We start from the raw sequence: 11,814 nt of genomic DNA, 5'->3' as shown, positions 1-11,814 counted from the left end.
CTCAGTTTGGCTTTGTCCTGGAAGGAAGTTTTGATTTGTTAGTATCAAGACATTATAAGCACTCAGACCACTTCAACCTCTCCAGAAATTACTGTAGATTCTTTGGATTTGGCTGCAAATTGAGTCTGCAAGACTTCCTCCCAGTTTGGAGTGATTCTCAGATTGTATTTACCAGTTACTTACTATTCTAAAGAATATTACACCCCACATTGCCTTCCCTTGTTTTTTCCTACATAGATACTGAATACATGTTGGTTGTGATAGGCATAGATTCATCCCTAAATACTAGTATTTTGGGGGATTATTGGGTGATAGCTTGTTTTAAAATAGCTTTATTGAGGTTTGATTGAATATAATAAAATGCACATATTTAGAATATATAACTTTTAATAGATTTCATTTAAGTAATCTCTACATGCAATGTGGAGTTCAGATTTACAATCCCAAGATCAAAGTTGGTCTACCAACTGAGTTAGCCAGGCGCCACTAGAATATACTATTTGATAAATGTTGACGTAAGAACCTGTGAAATCACCGTGATCAAGATAGCGAACAGATCCATCACATTCAAAGGTTTAGTTGTGCTCCTGTTTCTCTCTTCTGCTCCTTCCTGCCTATCTGATCCTCAATCACTGATACATTTTTTTTTTGCCAGTACATATTAGTTTGTGCTCTCTATAGTTTTATATAAATAGAATCATACAGTGTATGCTCTTTTTTTCTGACTCTTTACTTAGCAAATTATTTTTAGAATCATCCATGTTGTTGTATGCATTGATAATTCACTCCTTTTTTATTGCTGAGTACTCTTACATACCATTATTTGTTTATCCATTCACCTTTTAATAGACATTTGAGTTATTTCCAGTTTTGGGCTATTCAAAGCTAAGCTGCTATGAACACTCATGTACAAGTCTCCTTATAGGCATATATTTACTTTTCTCTTAGGTCAATACCAAGGAGTAGAATGGCTGGATCACATCACAGGTATATGGTTAGATTTTTTTTTTTTAAGATTTTATTTATTTATTTGACAGAGATCACATTTTTTTTTTAAGATTTTATTTATTTATTTGACAGAGAGCCCAATGCGGGCCTCAATCCCAGGACCCTGGGATCACGACCTGAGCAGAGGCTTTAACCCACTGAGCCACCCAGGCGCCCCTATGGTTAGCTTTTTAAGAAAATGCCAGACTGTTTTCTAAGGTGGTTCTTACATTTCACATTCTTACAGTGTATGAGAATTCAAGTTCTTTCACATTCTTAACAACAGTTTTTATAGCCAGTCTTTTAAATGTTAGCCATTCTAATAGGCACGTAGTGATGTTTCATTATAGTTTTAATTTCCATTTCCCTAATGATTAATGATGTTGAGAATATTTTCATGCACTATTTATAATCTAATGTGATCTTTTCCCCAGTAAGAAAAATTGGATTGTTTTCTTCTTATGTTTTTGTAGACAAAGATTTTTCTGCCAGGCTGTTGCTTATATTTTCACTCTCTTAACAGTAACTTTTGAAGAGCAGTTTTCAACTTTAATTTTTATGATGAACAATTTAGCAATTTGTAATTTAATGGATAATGCTTTTGGTAGCATATCTAAGAAATCTTTGGCAAAGCCAACGACACAAAGATTTTTCATGTTTTCTCCTGGAAGTTTCATAGCATTCAGTTTTGCATTTAGTTCTATGCATCATTTTTAGTTAATTTTTGTGTGTAGTGTGAGATATGGATTGAGCTAATTAAAAGATACACATTTTTTTGCATATGAACATCCATTTGTTCTTGCACCATTTGTTGAGAAAGGTTATCCTTTCTCCAGAGAATTCCCTTTGTCAAAAATCAGTTATATGAATATGTGTGACTATTTGGCTCCATTGATCTATTTCCCTTTTTTTTTTAAATTTTATTTATTTATTTATTTATTTGACAGATAGAGATCACAAGTAGGGAGAGAGGCAGGCAGAGAGAGAGGAGGAAGCAGGCTCCCTGCCAAGCAGAGAGCCCGATGCGGGGCTCGATCCCAGGACCCTGGGATCATGACCTGAGCGAAAGGCAGAGGCTTTAACCCACTGAGCCACCCAGGTGCCCCTATTTCTCTATCTTTATGCCAGTACCACACCGCCTTGACTCTTGTAGCTTTACTGTAATTTTGAAATCAGTGTGAGACCACCAACCTTGCTCTTTTTCAGAGTTGTTTTGGTTATTCTAGGACCTTTGCATTTCCATATAAATTTTAGAATCAGCTTGCCAATTTCTGCAAAAAAAAAAAAAAAAAAAGCCTGCTGAGATTTTGTCTGGAATTGCATTGAATCTACACATCAATCTGCGGAAGAATCAACATCTTAACAAAACTGAGACTTTTGCTCATTGAAGAAAGTATGTCTTTCTATTTGTTTAGGCTTTTCTCTCAAAAAAATTTTGTAATTTTCAGTATATGAGGTCTTTTATATATTTTGTTGAATTTCAAATTTTTAATTGCAAATGGTATCTTTTTCAAAAATTTATTTTCAGGGCGCCTGGGTGGCTCAGTGGGTTAAAGCCTCTGCCTTTGGCTCAGGTCATGATCTCAGAGTCCTGGAATCAAGCCCGCATCGGGCTCTCTGCTCAGGGAGCCTGCTTCCTCCTCTCTCTCTCTGCCCACTTGTGATCTCTCTCCCTGTCAAATAAATAAATAAAATCTTTAAAAAAAATAAAAAAAATTTATTTTCTAGTAGTTTGTTGCTTGTATATAAAAATGTAAGTGATTTCTGTATATTGATCTATATCCTGCAATGTTGCTAAACTCAGATATTAGTTCTAGTGGCTTTTTAATAGATTCAGTTGGATATTTGCCAAGAACAACCACATCATCTGCAAATACAGTTTTGCTGCTTTCCTCTCTGTATGCCTTCCTTTTTCTTGCCTGATTGCACTAACTAGAACTTCCAATACAATCTTATTTACTTACTTAAAATGATTTTATTTATTTATTTGACAGAGAGAGAGACAGTGACAGAGGGAGTACAGGCAGGGGGCATTGGAAAGGGAGAAGCAGGCTCTCCTCTGAGCAGGGAGCCCGATGAGGGACTTGATCCCAGGACCCTGGGATCATGACCTGAGTTGACGCAGATGCTTAAGGACTAGGCCACCCAGGCAATACTACAATCTTTTTTAAAAGGTGTTTGGTTGTATTTCAAAATAAACCATTAAGGGAATAATCACAGAAATATAGGACCCAACAATGTTTAGCTGTATCTAGTCCAATTTCCTCTTTATATATATGTATATATAAAATAAGATATTGGTGGAATCCAGGTCTCTGGTAGGGGAGTTTTTCCCCCTACATAGTGGGATTACTCACAGTGATGATACTATGATATATAAACTCTACCTTAGGCACTTTTGTTTTTAGTATATGCTATATTATTATTACATAATGTCTATAGCACACATCTGCAGTAAGCATTAGCAAAATTGAATTCTTAAAATTCAGAAAACTGGAACATTTGATTCTCCTCCACTATAATCTTGAATACAAAAGCCAAGAATGGAAGTCCATGCTTTGTTCCCAATATTAGGGAAAAATAATTTAGTCTTTCATCATTAAGTATAATGTCAATTGTAGATTTTTTTAAAAAAGATTTTTTAAATGATTTGCCTTCTCATTTATTTTTTAACCTATTCAGACATGGAAAGTATCTACTTTTTTAAAAAGATTTTAATTATTTATTTGACAGACAGAGATCACAAATAGACAGGGAGACAGGGGGAAGCAGGCTCCCCGCTGAGCAGGGAGCCCGATGCGGGACTCGATCCCAGGACCCTGAGATCATGACCTCAGCCAAAGGCAGAGGCTTTAACCCACTGAGCCACCCAGGTGCCCCTGGGTTCTTTATTTCATTCCATTGATCTATTTGTCTATTCTTTCACCAAATGCCAAACTGTCTTGGTTATGGTGACTACAGCTAAGTCTTGAAATTAAACATTGTCAGACCTCCCAACTTTGTTCTTCTCTTTCAATATTGTGTTGGCTGTTCTGGGTCTTTCCATATAAACTTTGAATCTGTTTGTAAATGTCCATCAAATAACTTGCTGGGATTTTGACTGGGATTATATTTAATCTCTAGTTCACAATGGGAAGAACTGATAACAATATTGAATTTTCCTATTCGAGAACATGGAATACCTGTTAAATCTTCTTTGATTTCTTCATCATAGTTTTATAATTTTCCTCATATCGTTCTTGTACATATTTAATTTTTTAGTGCTAATATACATTGTGTTGTGTTTTAATGTCAAATCCAATTATTCATTTTTGATATATAGGATAGCAATTGACATTTGTATATTAGCCTTGCATCCTAAAACCTTACTTTAATTGCTTATTAGTTCTAGGAGTTTGCTGACTGTTTCAAATTTCCTTCATAGACAATCATGTCATCTGCAGTTTTATTTCTTCCTTCGCAATCTGTGTATCTGTTTCCTTTTCTTGTTGTTACTGCATTAGCAAGGACTTCTAGTACAGTGTTGAATAGGAGTGGTGAAAGGGGACATCCTTGCCTTCTTCCTCTTAGGGGAAAGCATCTAGCTTTTCATAATTAAGTATGATGGTAGCTGTAGGTTTTTTGTAGATGTCCTTTATCAAGTTGAGGAATTTAATTTAATTGAGGAAGTTCCCCTCAATTCCTGGCTTACTGAGAGTTTTTATCATGAATGGGTTTTGAATTTTGTCAAACACTTTTTCTGTATGTGTTGATATGATCACGTAATTTTTCTTCTTTAGCATGTTGATACAATGGATTGCATTAATCCTCAAATGTTGAAGAACTAGCTTTACATCCTGGAGTAAATCTCATTTGGTTATGGTGTAGAATTCTTTGTGTACATTGTTGGATTTGATTTGCTAATATTTTGTTGAGTATTTTGCATCTATGTTTAGGAGAGATATTGGTTTGTAGCTTTCCTTTCTTATAATGTATTTATCTGGTTTTGGTATTAGGATAATGCTGCCCTCTACTTTCAAAAGAGATTGTAGAGAATTGGTGTCAATTTGTTCTTCAAATATGGTAAAATTCACCGATGAACCCATCTGGACCTGGTGCTTTCTATTTTGGAACAATATTAATTATTGATTCAATTTCTTTAGTATATACAGGACTGTTGAGATTATCTAGTTCTCCTTATGAGAATTCTGGTAGATTGTTTCTTTCAGGTAACCGGTTCATTTCATCTAGGTTATCAAATAGTTATCTATAATGTTCCTTTATTATCCTTTTAATGTCTATGGGGTCAGTAGTGATGGCTCCTCTTTCATTTCTGTTAAGAGTAATGTATGTCTTCCCCCACCCCCTTGGTTAGATCAGCTGGGGGTTTACTGATTTTATTGATCTTTTGAAAGGAGCAGGTTTTGGTTTATTCATTTTCTCTATTTTTGTTTTTTCTATTCATTGATTTCTGCCCTAATTCTTACTTCTTTTCTTTGCTAACTTCAGATTCTTTTCTAGTTTCCTAAGGTGAAAGTTTGATCTTAGATCTTCTTTCCTTATATTCAGTGTTGTAAGTTCCTTAGTACTGCTTTTCTTGCATCTCACAAATTTCGATAAGCTGTGTTCTCATATTCATTTTATATATATATAATTTTTTAAGTAGGCTCCATGCCCAGTGTGGAGCCCAACGCAGGGCTCAAACTCACAACCCTGAGATCAAGAGTCAGTTGCTTAACTGACTGAGCCACCCAGGCACCCCTCATTTAGTTCAAAATATTTTAAAAATTTCTCTTGACCTGTATGTTAACTTAGAACTCTGTTGTTCAATTTTCAAATATTTTGGGATTTGGGGCTATATTTATTATTGGATTCTAGTTTAATTCCATTGTGGTCTGAGAGCATACATTATATGATTTCAACTCTTGAATCTGTTAAGGCATGTTTTAAGTCCCAGAATGTGGTCTATCTTGGTGATTGTTCCATGTAAACTCAAGGAGAATGTATAGATCCCATTGACTTATGATGCTAAATTATGTTAAATGATGTTATGTCACTACTAATTTTCTATGCGCCAAATTTGTCAGTTACTGAGTCTTCAGCTGAGAAAGTTGAAGATTCCAACTGTCAGCTTCTCCTTGCAGTTTCATAAATTCTTCCCTCATATACTTTTATGCTTTATTGTTAGGCCACACTCATTAAGGATTGTCTTCTTGGGGAATTGACTCCTTTATCATCATCTAATGCCCCCTTTCTTCCCTGATAATCTTCCTTGCTCTCGAGCTGGCTCTGTCTGAAATTAGTATCACTTTCCCAGCTTTACTTTCAATTAATATTAGCCTGGTATATCTTTTTCCATTCCTTTACTTGTAATCCATCTGTGTCTTTATACTTAAAGTGAGTTTGTTTTTAATTTATTTTTCACTTTATATTTAAAGTCAGTTTTTAAATAAACAACATAATAAACAACATATAGTTCTGTCTTATTTTTTTAATCATCCTGGCAATTTCTTTTAATTGGTTTATTTATTTTTAAAATTTTAAAAAAGATTTTGAGAGAGATGTGAGTGAGAGAGAGAGAACAAGTTGGGGGAGGGGTAGAGGGAGATGGAGCAGGGAGCCTGATGTGGGACTCCATCCCAGGATCCTGGGATCACAACCTGAGCTGAAGACAGACACTTAACTGAGCCACACAGTCACCCTTAACTGGTGTATTTAGGCCATTCATATTTAAAGTTATTATTGATAAAGCTAGATTACTATCTAACATATTTGTTACTGTTTTTCATTTGTTGCCCTTCTTGTTTCTATTTTTGGTAATCCACTATTTTCCTGTTTTTTATGGTTTTAATTGGGCATTTTATGATTCTATTTTATCTCCTTTATTAGCCCATCAGTTACACTTTCTTAACCTTTTTAGTGGTTGCCCTAGATTTTGTGAAATACATTTACAACTAATCCAAATCCACTTTTAAATGACACTATACTTCTTCACAAGTAGTACAAGAGCCTTATAAGAGTATTTCCAATTCTTCCCTCCCATTATTGATAACATTACTGTCATTTATTTCATTTATAAAATAACCAAATACATTATTATTCTTTTGAACAAACTGTTACCTGTTAGAACAATATAGAATAAAAACTAAAATTTGGATTTTAATTTGAACCACATGGAATCTATAGATATTTAAATCCTTATAATTTGAGTCTTCTCACTCATGAACATATTACCTACCTACATCTGGGTCTGCTTGTGTCTTTCAGAAATTTAATAATTTTCTCTATACAGTTATATTTTTTATTAGATGTACCCCTAGGAGTATATAATTGTTGACTCCTGTTACATGAAGTATGCAATTATGTGAGGCAATGTTTGCCTTTTTTTGCTTAAACCAGTTTGTTTCCTTGCAACTAAAGGAGTTCTAACTAACACAGATAGAATGTCAGGAAATGATGGCGAGTTCAAGAGACACCCCATCTTGAAGGGGAAAACTAGTATACCATAAGTGAGTTGGACAATGGGGTGATTCTGAAAAATTAAAAGCAGAAAACTAACATATTTATGCCTGTTTGTGCACAGAAAGAAAGGAACCATTCATAAGGAAAAGGTCTGAAGAGCAAGGCGAGAGGAAATGGACTCGAGTCCAGATATTGCTGAGTACTCGGCTTTATCTGTGTGCCTGAGTGTAGTGTCCAAGAGCAGGAAGAGTGCAGCGTGGGGCAGTGGCCAATGGCCGGCTACAGTGTAAGGTAGAATTAACCAGGTGAGCTGAGATCCATATTTGATCCATATTGCCTGGTACAAATCCTGACTCAGCCTAACTGTAACCATTTAGTTTTTCTGTTTCCTTATCTGATGATAATAAAAAAATAAAAAGTGAGGAAAATATTGATACCTAACTCACTGGTTAGGACGAGGGTTAAATAAGTTAATATCCAATAAAGTCCTTTTAACAGTGCTTGACACAGAAAGCACATAAAAATGAAGAAGCTCTGTTCGCCTAGATGGATCTTCACAAGTATCTTCATTCAGATTTCCAAATTACGTGACTCTGAACATCCACATAGTTTTCTCAAGATTCTTATGTTCAACATCTTCTCCTTTAGAACAGATTATCCAGATACCGCCAACATGCTTTCTCTTATAATTCAGCAGCACCCCAGCACAGCAGAGATGCTCCTATTCCCAGCCCGTGTCTGCCTCTCAGCTGGTACATACACACACACCCCGTCTCCTCTTTTGGGGGTACCTTTTAAAACTGTAATTTGCTATAAAGTGAGCTATAAAAAAATTATTAACAATGAAGAAAAATCACAGCTAAGTATCAGATACTCCAAAGGAAATGAGATTTAAAATAAATTCTAGAAAGTGGTTATTTTGGGAAGGGACTGGGACTGGGAAAGGGGACATATATAACATCTCCTCTCTTTTAAAAAAAAATCTGAAGCAAATATAACTACTGAGATGTGGTAAATTTGGGTGGTGGTTATACTGTGTTTATTATTTTATTTTCTATACTTTTCCATTTGTTTGAAACATTTGAAATAATTAAAAAATATTAAGTAGTTACTGTGGTAGAGAAGACATAACATGGATGTGGTTAGAGTACAGTAATTACTGTGAAAATAAGCTAGACTCATGGACTTTTTCACTTAAAAAATTTTTTTTTGAAAAATGCAGGAAAACATACATACACACACATACACACACAGGGACTGCTGCAAAAAGGATTTCTAAAAACAACTGCAAGGACTGTGAAGATTTATATTCAGAGTGAATAGTAATGAAAATATTCAACAAGTAAATATTTCACTGAAATTGGTTAACATGTTATACATTTATTTATTAACACTTAGAATAAAAGGATACTAATTTTCAAATTTTCAGAGTTTATTTATAAGAAAAAATACAGAATGATTTTAATAGACAAAGTACCCAATTCCTACTTATTTTCTTAGTGGGAAAAAGTATATGAAACACAACTGTCATGGCCTGTATTGATTAATCTTACAAGTGATGTTGACAAAAACTATAAAAACCTAAACTTTAGAGTACAGCAATGTTGCCACCATGTGTGTATATGTACATTAGTATAAATTAAATCAGTGTATGTCCTCAGACCCCTTGTCCACCCTTTCCCAGGTTCGGCTTTCCGAACCCCCTTGCTATTTATTCCCCATCATTACTACTGCAGAGTGCCTGTGCTCTCGGGTCCTCTGCTTTCCCACCCCTATGCTAAGGCACTGATGTGCACCTAGATTCCAAGGGCAGGAGTGGGTGGTATCTGGCACTTAATCTCAATTCCTACCAAGGAGAGAGGACACTGCATGTCCTCCCAGCCTCCATTCACTCCTTTACTTTTATCCCCATTGGGCCTGCTTTGCATCCTTACTAAGATTTACAGGAGAGCAGCACGGACACTGCACTAAGATGAATCAGGAATCAGTCTGGGCACTTCCTCGCCCCCTGGTGGTGCACAGGGAACATAAGCAGGCTGGAGCCGTCTGGCCCTGCCCAGGGTGGGGCACTAAATCCACAGCCCAAGGGAGAGGTGGAGATGGAGAAGCCGTGATTCTGTGCACTAGAACAGACTGGGCAGTTGCTGCACGCACTGCCTGTGACCTCTCAGCAGTTCCAGGTCTGATGAGGATCTTTAGGTCAATGTGCTCATGATCAGTGGGCCCACAGGGGCAATGGTGGAGGTTAGGGAACAGCACATCCCACAAGTGAAGTCCTGACTGGGCCACACGGATTTATTTTAATTGTAAAAATAATAACATTACAGAAAATGTTTATAATAGGAATAAGAAATCATAGAAACATACTGCTGCAACAGTGTTTTCATGGCCTCTTCCCACCTGATTGAGACAAACTGTCTGATCAGTTTATTTAAATTATCTCAAAGAATAGCAATGTTAGTTATGATTGGGAAGGAAGCCAGGGCATTTGAAGTGAGCAGCATTTCAGGGTCCCAGGTAAGGGGGGGGGGGGGCTCCTTTGGTAGTGCAGATGGTAGAGGCTTAGCTTCTATCTCTCTAGGCCAGAGCCCTAGGCTTGGCTAATCCGGGCTGTATGGAGACCCTATCCCCAAAAGGAGCAGATAGAAGATGCCCACCCTGTCCCTGTAAAAACCGCACAAGAAGGCAAGGCCGGTGCACCTCCAACCAGGTCCCCAAGGGAGTGTGATAAAGGGACTGAAAGATGCCATTTAAGGACCAAATTCTACTCAGATGCCTTCTCAGGCTCTCTTCCCCAAGTTTTTGTACCCATCAGACTGGAAACCTTCTGAAAGAAACATCTGAGACTTCTCCACTACCCTTTCAGCCCAGGGCCAGATAAAATAATTAAGTAATCGTTAAAGAAATCCTTCTAAAACAGCTGCTGTCTACTACTGTCTCAGCCTCTGGACTGTATCATTGCTTCTGAACATGAAACCACCAAGGGGCAGTCTGGCCCAATAGGGAGCCATTTCTTCCTAGGCAAAACTGGTCACATGTGCAAAGACTCTCTTCCAGAAACACATGACCACCTCCTGGCGCTCAGAGTTTCCTCTCATGGCTTCAGCTGTGCCATCAATTCTTCGAGAAAATGCTATTGGGCTGCAAATGGATGGGAGGAGGTGGGTGGAAGCTGCTGACATACTGGGAAGTGGACCAGGGCCTCTAGGGACCAGATCCTTCAAATGCAACACCTACCACAGGGTCAAGACCACAATATATGTTCAGTATTATTAAAATAATGGTTGCATGAAACTGAACTAAGGAGAAACTCAAAGCAGAAAAGCTCTAGGGGAAGGAAGTGTGTGAGTATGCACCGGGGATGGCTGCTCTGTAACTAGGGTGAGTCTGGAGCCCTTGCCACTCCCCGGAACTTCCTGGGGCTACTACAGTGCCTTCTTCCATACACAGAAGCCTCGGAAGTCTACGTGACCTCCGCACTTGGAAGGAAGTGAGCAGACTGAGCATGAGGGCATGTGTTTACACCACATGTTGGGGGTGGGAGAGGCATCACATAGCTCAGAGGCTGCGCAGGGTTTCATTCCCAGCTGTCAACTGACAAGATTCCCCCAGGGGCAGACGCTGGCTGCCCAGCCCGTGAGCAGCCTGGCTGGGCTGCTGCACCCTATCGCTCTCGGGAGCAGAAGGACAGTGCAGGCAGCTCCCTACCCCAGGGCCAGTCACATTTCTCTTACACAGGTAATCCATGTTCATTATGGAAAATGCCACATCACTCTTTATTAGATGCTAGTGCCAACACTGGCCCCCTTCTCTCCATGCACAGGGGCACGTGGGCAAGGGGCTCCGTCCCCCGGCCGGGATGCAGTGGAAGCCTGGCCCCACTCCCACTCTCCCAGGGCCAGCACTCTCCTCAGTGCCTCGGGCTGCTTGCTCAGGTCTCTTCAAACTCCTGTTCACAGTAGCCTACATTGAGGGGCTGGGCTTGGACACCTCGCCTGCAAGAGGACATGAAGAAACAGGGCGCAATGAGCCACTCAGACGGGGTCAGTCCAAGGCCCCACAACATCTCTACCACAACCAACAGTCTCCCCTTCCCCTATTTCAGCGCACCTCGAACTGCCGCTGTACACCAGAATTACTCAGGGATCTCATTTCCAGAGATTCCTACTTGGCCTGGGCTCACATGTTGGCAAGAATCTGCATTCTGAACAGGCGCTCCAGGTGATTCTGACACAGGGACATCCAGGAATTTGCGGGGGGACACCTATTTCTAACCTGCCTGTCTCTGTACTTCAATCCCAAATAATGCAGTTCCTTTAGAAAAGTGCTGATGCCTAAGGGATACCCAGTGCTCTTGGCCCCCTGAACCCCACTTTAATGGCTCAA

The 11,814-nt window shown here is 38.5% G+C and overlaps 1 protein-coding gene across 1 annotated transcript in view; it reads right to left on the bottom strand.

Annotated features, from left to right (window-relative positions):
• Window positions 1-8,777: 8,777 nt before the first annotated feature.
• Window positions 8,778-11,814, bottom strand: part of HEXA (hexosaminidase subunit alpha) — a 29,382-nt gene continuing 26,345 nt past the window's right edge. The window contains exon 14 of the mRNA XM_046009040.1: window positions 8,778-11,423. Coding sequence (XP_045864996.1) covers window positions 11,360-11,423 — 64 coding nt within the window. The 3' untranslated portion in view covers window positions 8,778-11,359. The remainder of the gene's footprint in view (window positions 11,424-11,814) is intronic.

Source organism: Meles meles, chromosome 6 (assembly GCF_922984935.1).
Source record: "Meles meles chromosome 6, mMelMel3.1 paternal haplotype, whole genome shotgun sequence".
Taxonomy (NCBI): domain Eukaryota; kingdom Metazoa; phylum Chordata; class Mammalia; order Carnivora; family Mustelidae; genus Meles; species Meles meles.
Note: the sequence above shows the minus strand (reverse complement) of the source record. Positions and strands in the feature narration are given on the sequence as shown.